Source organism: Pongo abelii, chromosome 1, assembly GCF_028885655.2.
Source record: "Pongo abelii isolate AG06213 chromosome 1, NHGRI_mPonAbe1-v2.0_pri, whole genome shotgun sequence".
In the NCBI taxonomy this organism is placed as follows: domain Eukaryota; kingdom Metazoa; phylum Chordata; class Mammalia; order Primates; family Hominidae; genus Pongo; species Pongo abelii.
Window position 1 is genome coordinate 190,491,190 of NC_071985.2, and position 12,084 is coordinate 190,503,273.

The window sequence follows — 12,084 nt, forward strand, 5'->3', positions numbered from 1 at the left end:
TTAAACACACAAAACTGTCCTGCCTGGCCCATCAGGCCTTCCTGGAATCCATCACTGTGTTTACCTGCAATCCAGGAGGATTTGAATTGCAAAACACCCTTTGGATTAGGGGGGCTTCCGTCCCAGCCCCTGCTATCCCCTCTTGTACCAATTGCAGCTGACTCAGCAAAACCTTTCCTCCTGGCTGCCAGGGACGCTTGCCTTTAAAGGCAACAGTCTTTTCCCAGCCCGCCTTACTCACTCCTAACTCTGGAGCTGCTAGGACCCGCTTTGCAAGGCCCTGCCGCCGCCACCACCACCACCACCACCACCACCCTTCCCCCACCCACTTGCGTGCTCTGAGGCACGCACTAGGCTCCAGCATCCGCCTGGCACCTGACACCTCCCTGCTAGCCAGTTCCAGAGAGCTCTTTTCCTCCAGACTAGCTTGGGCTGGAACTGCTTAGAATCGGACCCAGAAGAGGCCGAGTTCCGTCCAGGACTAAAGGCAGCCTCCAGGGAATAAAGCTGTCAGTGTGGGTGCAGACTGGGGAAGGGGCACTAGGTCGTTCAAGCTGAATGCTGGGGCTCCACAGCCTCCTCACACCCCCTTTAGTGCCTCAGGTAGAGTAGGCTTGTGGGGACACTGAGGTTTCCTCAGGTCCTTTCCCTGCTCAGTAACTCTCCATGGCTCCCCACTATCCACTGCATAAAGCCCTAACTCCTATACCTGGCATTTGGAGCCTCTGTGATTCCACTTCTTCAGTCTCTTCTCCTCCCTAAGTCCCCACGCCCCAGCCACAGGGGCTACTTAGGTGCCCCTCCTGCTCTCCTTTCCCCTTGCACCCAAACCTTCTCTGCTCACGTGCTATTTCCTGGGGCCTTCTCTAGGGCTCATTCCCTAGTTGGAGTTAAATTCTGCTTCCAAGGAATCAGCCACCCAAATAACAAACCAGTCCATCTGTGAATCTAGTCTGTGATGCAGCGTTAATAGCTTCTGATGAATTTGCTTCTGACCAGTAGCCTCCAGGGGTCATAAAACATTCACAGAGAGGAACACAGAGAAGGTAATGGGGGTCTGTGTGTGGGCAGGTGGGGTGGGGTGGGTGAAGGAAAAGCTTTTTTTCGGCCACTCTGCTTTTTCCTCAAGCACCACCCTACCATGGGATAGGGATTTGACTGAACTTCTCACGTCAAGAATGAGTACAGTTTATATAGCTAAGCCTTTATAAACATCTACTTTCCTTCAGGCCTACCCAGGAAGGGTTTGTTATATCTGTTTTACAGATGTGGGTCTTCAGGCTCAGAGAAGAGAAGGCATTGTTTGCCCATGAATGTTTGCAAGTAAATAGCAGAGCTGGGACTCAAAGAGTCCGGATCTGGGGCTCCATCATCAGTCTCTAAGAGCGGCCCAGAGATTCTCACGTTCCCTAGGTAATCATTCCGGCAGTCTGCTGCCTTTGCACATGCTCTTCTCTCTGCTGAGAACGGCCTTCCCTCGATCCATCTGGTGAACTCCTATTCAGCCTTCCAAACCCTGCTTAGCATGACCTCCCCCTTCCCAGATGCTCTCTCTACTCACTCTCCTTCCCCTGTGGTACAAGTTCTGCTCCTGTACAGATTCTTAACCCTCTACGCTTGACTTGGTATTGTTGCTGCTCATTTCCCCTCTTGCTCCTCCTCCAGCTGGGGGCCTCCATGAGGCTAACAACGGGGTCACACGTCTCTGTCCCTGGGAAAGTGGCCAGCATGGGGCTGGCCCAGAGAAGGACAAGGTGGCTGTTTGGTGAGTGTGACCCATGGGCTGAGTAAGGCAGATGCGCAACTGGGAAAAGGCATAGACTGGATGTGCTAAGAAACAAGGAGCTGTGGAGAGACTTTGAGCAGGGAAGTAGCAAAACCCAAAAGGTACTTAAGGAAAGACTGGAAGTATCAGCAGGACGGACTGGAGGGGAAGGAACATTCAACACAGGTAGATTAGCTGCTCACTCATTCGTGCATTCCTTCCCTCCTTCAGTCATTTACCCACATGCCTCAGCTGCAGAACCTGTCCTCAAGGTGCTCACAGGCTGAGGGAAGGCAGACAGAGGACAAGTGGCAACCTACAAAACACCAAATGGTAAAGGAGATAAAGATTTCCACTTGGGAGAACCAGGGACACTTCCCGGAGGAGGAAGGACCCATGGTGCTTTTTGGCATGGTGAGGTGGGGGAGGGCTTCCCAGGCAGAGGAGACGAGCTGAGCAAATGTGTGGATGTGAGTTGCTGGTGTGAGGGGCGAGGCTGAGCGTGTAAACTGGTGCCCTGAAGAAGGACCGTGATGGCCAGGCTTGGCCCTTACTCCCTCCATGACAATTTCAGACAGATGAGCAGGAGAGTGGCAGGGTGCAGGACTGGAGGACGAAAGACCAGAGGAGATGGAGGCCCTGCAGACAGCAGGGGAGGGAAGGAGGATGAGGTGGTGTAGACAGCGGAGTCAGCAGGACTTGGTCTGTCCAGGGGTGAGGAGAGAGGTGGCCCAAGCTTTCCAGGCTGAGCATAGAGAGACCATAGGAATTGAAACCTTCGGCAGGGCGGTGCCCAGAATGCACCTGCCTTCTGTTTCAGGGCTCCACACTCAACCAAGGTGCCCCTCAGCCAGAACTGGACACATTGCCAGAGAACTCCAGGGGTCATCTGGTTGGCTCAGCCTCCCGGTTTCCAACAGACAGTAAGCCCACCATGACTCCCTCCATCGGGAAAGGGACTCTCAAGACTTTGATCAGACCTTTAGACTGGGGGGCCTTCCCTTCACTGTGTCTCAAGTAAGGCACTGGTCTACAGGAAATAAGGTGAAGTCAGATGATAGCAATACCACTACCAGTGCAGTGGCACATGCCTGCACTCCCAGCGACTACGGAGGCTAAGGTGGGAGGATCACTTGAGCCCAGGAGTTTGAGACCAGCATTTATTTATTTAGTAACAAAATAAATAAATAAACCAACAATACCACCAACCAGTAAATGAGAACTTCCATGCTAAACACTTTATGAGCTTATCTGGAAATTGCACCTCTCATGATAGCAATGAGATTGGTGTGAGAATTCCATTTACTCATAAGAAGACAGCCTCGGCCGGGCTCAGTGGCTCACGCCTGTAATCCCAGCACTTTGGGAGGCGAGGCGGGTGGATCACAAGGTCAGGAGTTCAAGACCAGCCTGGCCAAAATGGTGAAACCCCGTCTCTACTAAAAATACAAAAAATTAGCCAGGCGTGATAGCGGGCGCCTGTAATCCCAGCTACTCGGGAGGCTGAGGCAGAGAACTGCTTGAACCCGGGAGGCAGAGGTTGCAGTGCGCGGAGATCGTGCCACTGCACTCCAGCCTGGGCGACAGAGCGAGACCCCGTCTGAGAAAAAAAAAAATTAAAGAAAAAAACGAAAACAGCCTCACTGGCCAGGAACTCGCCCAGGATCGCGGCCGGGCCAGTATACAGTTGAGCTGGTTCAAACCCGAGGTCTATCATGTCTTTAATGTCCTATCATGTCAGTCCGCCTGCCTTTCATATTTTCCACACTTACAGGTCACCATAGGCTCACCTGAACTGTGAGAAGTAGAGGAAGGGGTCCCAGAGGAGGTGATTTTAAAGCCCAGGTTTGAGATGGGTATGCATTTCTAGGCAAGAGAGCCCGGCCGGTGCAAAAGCAAGGCTTGGCTCACAAACGGGAATGTGGGGGGTGGAGACAGGGAAGGGAGAAGTCAATCACTGGGCAAGACCTCCTGGAGTCTCTCTAACAAATAAATACTACTTTCCATGCAGTAGACGCTGTTCTGAACACTTCACAAATATTAACTCACTTGGTCTTTCTATAACCCTACGAGGTGGTACTGTTGCTATCCCTAGTGCACCGAAGTCACCCAGCGGCCGAGTGAGAACTCCAGTCCAGCTTTCCACCCGCTACTCCGCGCATCCCAGCTTGCCTTACAGCCGGGTACCGGCTCCACCATTTTGCTAGAGAATGCCGCGGAGGCTCAGAGAGGTGCGCACATTTGCCCTGAGTCACACAGCGAATGCCCTCCGCGGTCCCAACGCACAGAGAGCGAGCGGATCTGCAGCCTGAGCTAGGCAGTGGTTAGGGGGGGCCCCGGCCTCGGCCACTCCCCTCACCCCCTCCTAGCGGAGCGCCGCCCAGGACAGGCTGGGCCCCAGGCCCCGCCCCGAGGTCCTGCCCACACACCCCTGACACACCGACGTCGCCAGCCAATGGCCGGGGTCCTATAAACGCTACGGTCCGCGCGCTCTCTGGCAAGAGGCAAGAGGTAGCAACAGCGAGCGTGCCGGTCGCTATTCGCGGGTCCCCGAGTGAGCGCGCCAGGGAGCAGGAGACCAAGCGACGGAAGTCGGAGTCAGAGTCGCAGTCGGAATCCCCGGACCGGAGCACGAGCCTGAGCGGGAGAGCGCCGCTCGCACGCCCGTCGCCACCCGCGTACCCGGCGCAGCCAGAGCCACCAGCGCAGCGCTGCCATGGAGCCCAGCAGCAAGGTGAGTCGCGCGCCCGCGGGCCCTCCCGCCAGGAACAAAGGCGCGGACTCCTGCCCGCCTTACGCCGGCCAGGGCCTCCCCCGCCGCCCCGCCGCGCTGTGCGCCCGGGGCGGGCCGCGCGCCTCTCCGAGCCTGGCTCCGTGCGTGTCCCGAGCGCAGCGTCCCGCCGGGCCGCTGGCCGCAGTGGGGATGGGCTTCGGGTCTAGCGGGCCGGAGGGCGCCGCGTGCGTAGTTGGCGCCGGCACTGAGCACATGGCCTCCTTCCGGGGGCGCCGCGCCGTCCACGCGGCCCTGCTGGGGCTGGGGACACAGGGCCCGGGCGCGGCACGTCGCACACGACCTCGGCAGCGGCAGCCCAGCGTCGGCCCCTCCCGGTGAGGGGGAGGGGGCCCGAGCGCGGCGCCCATTGGCTGAGCGGGCCGAGCCCCCGGCCCGGCCCCGGCCCCGGCGCGCGGAGGAGGCAGGAGCCGCCCCCGCTCTCCGTCTGCTTCCCTAGCCCGGGCGCCCCTGTAGGTGAGCGGCCTGGTGCGAGGTGTCCCACCGGCCTCCCCTACTCCTCCCGCCAGTTCCCCGCGGTGACGAGGCCGAGGCCGAGGGGAGGGCACTTTTCTCCAGGCCCGGGCTCGAACGCGGGGGTTGAGATGAACCTCCGGTCTCGGAGGCTCTCCTTTCCAAGGAGTGCAGGCCCCAAAGCTTTGGCCCAGTCTCGCGGAGATGTGTTCCGAGGAGGCAGGTTTACCCTCGGGGCCGAGAGGGAAGCGCAACCAGAGGGGCGGGGGGTCCGGGCGCCAGGAAAGAACCCCAGGCTGAAGTCTAGCGGGAAGCGCGCAAGCCACGGGGTTGGGGAATGAGGGATGGGGACTCTGGGGACCAACAACTCCCTAGATAGGATTTCTTTTTCCCTGTGTAAATGGGCTTGTCCTGCAGGGCATCTTTGTAGCGTCTGCAAAGCGATTTCTTTTCAACAAATATTTGTGGAGCCCCTCCTGTGTGTTTCCACCTCCCTTCCTCCCTCTAGTCTACAATATTTTCAAGTCCCCTTTTTCTTTTGAAACGGTCCCTCTTTATCTATTATACTTTGATTTTTCCATCTCCTCAGCTGGGAGGGCACCTGGATGGCCCTTGCTTTGTTTTCTTAGCTGGGACGTGGGGGTAGCACTGAATTCTGAACTGCCCTTCCTACTGGCTGTGGAGGTGTCCCGCTGGGACTGAGCGGGGTGACGCTGGGCCGCACCCTCGGCAGGAATAGGCCTTCCGCCGCACACCTGTTGAATACATAAATCCAGACGACTTGCTTCACCCTTCCTGGGCCCTCACTGGAGGTGAGACCCCGGGGAAGTTCCCGGGGAAGGCTCCCAGAATCTTAGGTGAGCCATAAGGGTGGGATATACTAAACAGAAGTTCAGCGAGAAGTTCTTCTAGCTAGTGGCAAGGAAGTCCAGATATCTGAGGGCTCTTGCAGGCCACTTAACTTCTGGGCCTCAGTTTTTCCGTCGAAAGAGATCACTTTTGTCACTTCCTCCAGGGAAGGAACTATCTATTCGGCATACTATGCCCGACATGGGTATTTATTTGTTGAGTGGATAAGTGAATATTCTACGTGGAGACAGAAAAGTGGAGGAGAAAATCAGCAGGTTCTTAGCCAAACTACTTTCAGCGTCACGGACCTTATAGCCCTGCTGGTTACTCACTAGCCTGGAGCTCAGAGAAGGGAAATAAGTTTGCCAAAGTGACACAGCTAGTAAGTGGTTGAACTGGATTTGAACCCAGGCCTATCAGATTTAATTTCATTTCTGTCTCCACTGTCTCTCTTCACCATAACATTTCTTGAATTTTGGGCAGAAGGGAGAGAATTTGCCTATCTTCAAAGGTGGCCCCTTGTGCCAGCTCGTTCTAAATAGTGTAGCAGGTGGGTGCTCTTCATGGAGTGTTCTCCAAATTTTCCACTGTCTACCTCGTCAGTAATTAATGTTGGAACACCTCTTTCACAGTGTTGTATCTGTACTTTTATTTATTTATTTATTTTATTTATTTATTTTTTGAGACGGAGTTTCGCTTTTGTTGCCCAGGCTGGAGTGCAATGGCGCGATCTCAGCTCCCTGCAACCTCCGCCTCCCGGGTTCAAGCGATTCGTCTGCCTCAGCCTCCTGAGTAGCTGGAATTACAGGCATGCGCCACCACACCCATCTAATTTTTTTTTTTTTTTTTTTTTTTTTTTGTAGTTTTAGTAGAGACGGGGTTTCTCCATGTTGGTCAGGCTGGTTTCGAACTCCTGACCTCAGATGATCCGCCCGCCTCGGCCTCCGAAAGTGCTGGGATTACAGGCGTGAGCCACCACGCCCAGCTGTATTTTTAAATTCATGCACATGCACTTTGATACTAACAGATTATATGCCTTCATAAAATAGAAATTTCAAAAGACAAATAGATACAAGACAGCAGTTATAGTCATTTTCCCCTCCAAATCTTGTGTAGATCATTCCATATACATTTTTGACCTGCAAGCACAACCTTTTTGTGCATGATGTTAAACTGAGGTCTGGAGAGGTCATATCGCTTGCCTTTCACACACGATCTGAAAACCAGGTGTGTCTGGCTCCAAAGCCTTGGTTCTGCTATGTTCCTCTTTGTCTCCTAGGAAATGGGAACTGACTTAACTAACTTCTCCGTGTTCCATTGTGCTCCTCTGTAACTCACAGTAATGAGCTTAGCTGAATAGGAAGTAGGGGACAGATGGAATCGCCTTGCCTCCAAGCCAGGGGTTCGCCCACGATCTTTCCTGGGCAGCACGCAAGGGTGAGCCCTGCCCCAGATGTCTCACCCCACCCTTCGTGAAGAACTTGTAACTAACTAGCCTTGCCTATGCCCATCACTCATCACTTTTCTGGCCAGTCTCTACCTTCCAGAAAAGGAAAAATCAGAAATCTGCAGGCTTCCTCAGCCCCTCTGTGGTACAGAGAGCATAGTTTTTTGTTTTTTGTCTTTTTTTGAGGCGAGGTCTCACTCTGTCACCCAGGCAGGAGTGCAGTGGCACGATCTTGGCTTACTGCAACCTCTACCTCCCAGGCTCAAGCGATTCTGTCACCTCAGCCTCTTGAGTAGCTGGAACCACAGACATGCGTCACCGTGCCCAGCTAAATTTTTGTATTTTTGGTACAAAATACCAGATAGGGTTTCGCCATGTTGCCCAGGCTGGTCTCGAACTCCTGAGCTCAGGTGATCCACCCACTTCGGCCTCCCAAAGCGTTGGGATTACAGGCGTGAGCTACCGCACCCAGCCGAACATAGGTGTTTGCATATGTGGTTTTGAATCCCAGCTTAGCTCAGTTGCCTTGTTTTCATCATTAGAGTGTCTAGGAATTCAGAAAACAATGTATGTCTCTGTCCCCATAGATGCTCCATAAATATTTCTTGCTTCCTTGGACTCCCATGATGCATTGCACTTACCTGGGCTGTGGGTGACTTGTACCTGGGACTTGGCCTTTATCCAAAAGCTGGCATTCTGGCAGTACAAGCTTTTGGGGAGTCAGGATGCTGGCCCGTGGGTATTAAGTCAGGTAAATCATTAAAGCTCCCACTAACCCATTCTTCCTAGTAGGGGCTTGTCAGGAAGCGAGTAGGCATGGCACATGGGTGAGAGTGCCAGGGCAGGGAGGGTCAGCTCATGTGAGTGCCCTGCGCTGTTTTGGGCTTCTTTGCTTTACTTTTTTGCCTTAGGCTTCCTGCCTCCCTTTCTGAATTTGGGTCACCCTTGGGATAGTTTGAAAGGGACATTCATGTCCATTAACTCCTAGGGTCCTCACAACTGCCCTGTGATACAAGTTACAGTGACCTCATGGTCCAATAAAAAATGACTTTGCCAAGATCACACACTAAGCCTCCCACCCCAAGACATGCTGCCAGCCTTTCCAGGATGACATTAGAGGGTGGAAGGAACCCAGAGCAGGAGGGGCCTCCCAGCCATGGCCCAGCCCTCCATTTGACAAATGGGGAAATTGAGTCCAGAGAAGGGAAGAGATTTGTCCGAGATAAGGCTATCACAAAAGATTTGAGGCGTTCTACGGAGCTGTGTTTTGTTTTGTTTTTTTTGAGACAGAGTTTCGCTCTTGTTGCCGAGGCTGGAGTGCAATGGCACGATCTCGGCTCACCACAACCTTTGCCTCCCAGATTCTAGCAGTTCTCCTGCCTCAGCCTCCCGAGTAGCTGGGATTACAGGCATGTGCCACCATGCCCGGCTAATTTTTTTGTATTTTTTTTAGTAGAGATGGGGTTTCTCCATGTTGGTCAAGCTGGTCTCAAACTCCAGACCTCAGGTGATCTGCCCACCTCAGCCTCCCAAAGTGCTGGGATTACAGGTGTGAGCCACCGCGCCTGGCCTAGCTGTGTTCTTTTTAAAAGACGCTTTCTTCTCCACACGCCTGTCTGTGCCATCCTCCACCCACCCCAAATGAGCAGGAATCCCCAGACACAGGACTTGCCATGCTCTTTCTGCATGCCATAGGAGCCTGAAAGTTGGATTAGACGTAACTTGACAACTGAAACTCTACTGTGAATGGAAACAAAACACTAGATGTTCCCACTAAACTCTGACCTTGAAGAAGTGGCTTTCCTTGGAGCCTGGTTTCCTTCTTAGTAAACAGAGACTTGGCTACCCCCAGTGGATGTGGTGAGACTGGCCCCGTGCCCTAAATTAGGGCAGTGGCTATTTTAAGTGGAAAGACCCTTTGTAAGGCCAGTCTGGGTGTACAAATGATGTAAACAGCCCCAAGATGAGCCTTGTCTAGTACTGAGCCATCCAGGGATTCGACCCTATTTGCCCCGGAGCTGGGCCAGCCTCAAATCCCCCGTAATCAGCTTGTGACTTCAAGGAGCTCAGCTTTGCCCAGTGCCTCTTGGTCACGGGTGTCGGCCCAGAGCTCTGCTCAAGTACCAAGGGTACAGGCATCCAGCTCGCTGCTTCCCCAAGACTGGCAAAGCTGGGGAGGCCTGGAACAAAGAGGAAAGTGTGCAGTGTTGGCTTGGGGCCTGCAACCTCACCCCTTCCCCCACCTCACTCCTGGGCATAAAGGTGATAAAGCCGCTCACTCAGTCTGGTAACTGACGTCCCCATGATGGCGGAGGCTGGGAGGCCTCCTGACCAGATTCGTGGGCTCAGAGAGGCTGTGTCCAGGCCTGCGGGCCCAGCCCTGGCTACCCAAACAAGCCTCCAATTGTTACCTCCCTTCACGGGAGGGGTGGACTGGAGCCTGAGGCTCTGTCTTCCAGCCACCAGGCCTGGCAGTAGCTGATGCATAAACATTAGGGTTTTGCAGTGACTGAGCAGGGCTCCCAGGCCTTGAACCTGGGCAGAAAGAAGACAGCATCTCCTCTCTTTGTGACCACACTGACTTGCCTCCCTGGGGCTTCTGCACCGTGGAATGGGAGAGAGCTCTTGCCAGGCCTCAGCTGATGGAGCTTTTGGCTACTGAGGCCTCTGCTGGACAGGAAGTCTGCCTATGTCTCCTAGCCGTTTGTCTCCCTCTGCCCTGGCATTTGGGAGTGGGGAGGAAATGGCTCCATCAGAAACGGCTCTACCATTCGACCTTAGACCAGCCACACTTCTTGTTGGAGCTTGTGTCCTCAGCTGTACTGGGGATGAGACCTAGCTGTCTGGGTCAGTGGCACTGAGGTTCCAGGGGAGCATGTGGTCTGTGCAGCAGGCTTGGGGAGTGCTGAGCGGCACAGATTGAGTTTCATAGCACAGTGGGAGCCCAGACAGGCCAGCTAGCCATAAGCACCTCTGCTGGAGGAAGAGGTGGACTCTCTCGGGCTGGGGGGCCCAGTTCGAGGAAAGAAACAAACAGCTACACTGGGCTCCTTGAGCACCCAGCTGTGGCAGTTCTTCTTAAGGACTTCCTGCCCCTAGCTGGGTGCCTTCTTCAGCTCCCTGCTGCGTGTGATAACTTGGGTGTGGCCCTCACAGCTGTGCAGAAGCTATTCCCAGAGGGTTCTGGCCACAGGTAAACAGAGTCTGCTCTGGGCTCGCCTTGCCTCCATCCCACAGCCCTGTGTGCTGTCTGGCACAGCCTAGAGTAGCACTGCATCGTGGCCCTGGCCCTTATGCCGCTGGAGCTGATCCTGAAGTCCAGTGTCCTAGCGGTCATGGCTGGCATCATCACCATCTACAACCTGGTGGTGGAAGTCCTTATCCCCAACTCCCTGATCGACTGCATCAGCCTCTACGGGAATCTCCTCCAGCCAAGCGCTAGCCTGAGTGTAGGCCTGAGTGGTCCGACAGCCAGCTGTGTCATCAGCACTGTGGGGGACACAGTGCTGCCTAGAAGCCCGGGCTATTTGTGGGCCTGATCCTCCATCCTCATCTTCACTGCATGGTCTCATTCTCTCCACAAAGTAGCCTTTGAGCCCACCAGCCACAGAATATGATATAAAGATCACCCCTGCTCATTCCAGAATGAACAGCCTGACACACATGTCCCTTCAGTAGTTGGTCTTGTGAATGCAGTGTCCTAGTGCAAATGCCCATCATCTGTTGACCCCATCCTTGCCCCTGTCTGCCCCATGCTGTGGACGTCTGGGCCCCCTCATCACCCATCCTGGCCCCCTGACCAGTGAGGATGCCCCCTCCCATCTAGGGTACTCTGTGTCTAAGGATGAATTCCAGTGTCATTTTCCTCTCCACTGTAGGTTTATTTATGGAAGATTGGACCTGTTCATACATCTGTGGGGCAGCCCTCCATCTCCCAGCTATATAAAGTCTCTAACCATGGTGTTGCCTTTTGGGGTTACCATGTGGTCTGACACTTCCTTGGATGAACTACCCTCACTCCAGCCCTGGACAGTCCAGGGCCTAGCAGGCAGTGTGTGGGGCCTACCAGGTCCTGGCATCCAAGCTGTGTCCAATAAAGTTCTTAGATGTGACTGGAAAAAAAATTGGATTAAAAAAATTTCAGAAGTTACAGAGCCAACTACAGAGAAGCATAATAAATGAAAGAGTGTCTTCTAGTTTTGACAGTTTGGTGTTCACCCTAAAGACTTCTCTTTGTGCATGTGTAGATACATGCCTATAAATAGAATATTTGTGTAGTTGGATCCCACTTTCTACATAGTTCTTTGCAACCCATTCCGTTCACCAACCCAACCCTTAGAGGTAAATACTGGCAGTGTTTCTCTCTGCACATACAACCAAGTGCCACTATACAAGTTCACTAACTCCCTGTTCCTTACACAATATGTACATCCTATTGCTTTTTTTCCCCCTGAACAATCTACCCTGGTACTCTTCATAACACATACGTGTTATGTGAAACACACATGTGTTTCATTCTTTCCAATAGCTGCATAATCCTTCATTACAGGCATGTCTCACCATGATTAAGAAAGCAGCCCCATCACCTTCTTCATACCACTCACCACCTGATGTATTACATGTATTTATTTTCTGCCCCAGCCTTCAACTAATCTATCAAGTTCCATAGGCAGGGATTTGGTATAGTTTTATCGCTGAATTTCCATTGACTAGAAGAGTGTTGGGAGCATGCATTCAGGCATAATCTTTCCTTAGCAATATCATTTATTCATAGAAAAT

General features: G+C 53.4%; 1 protein-coding gene and 1 long non-coding RNA gene across 4 annotated transcripts in view; one reads left to right on the forward strand and one right to left on the reverse strand.

Moving 5' to 3' along the window:
- Positions 1–3,942, reverse strand: part of LOC103892800 (uncharacterized) — a 38,892-nt gene extending 34,950 nt beyond the window's left edge. Inside the window, exon 1 of the long non-coding RNA XR_008515533.2 lies at positions 3,815–3,942. This is a non-coding gene — a long non-coding RNA (uncharacterized LOC103892800). The remainder of the gene's footprint in view (positions 1–3,814) is intronic.
- Positions 3,943–4,263: 321 nt separating this feature from the next.
- The window catches only part of SLC2A1 (solute carrier family 2 member 1), a 32,763-nt gene continuing 24,942 nt past the window's right edge, over positions 4,264–12,084 (forward strand). The window contains exon 1 of one of the 3 annotated variants that reach the window (XM_063718091.1): positions 4,264–4,499. In XM_063718091.1, the coding sequence (XP_063574161.1) occupies positions 4,482–4,499 (18 nt within the window). In that variant the 5' untranslated portion in view covers positions 4,264–4,481. 3 annotated transcript variants of the gene reach the window in all.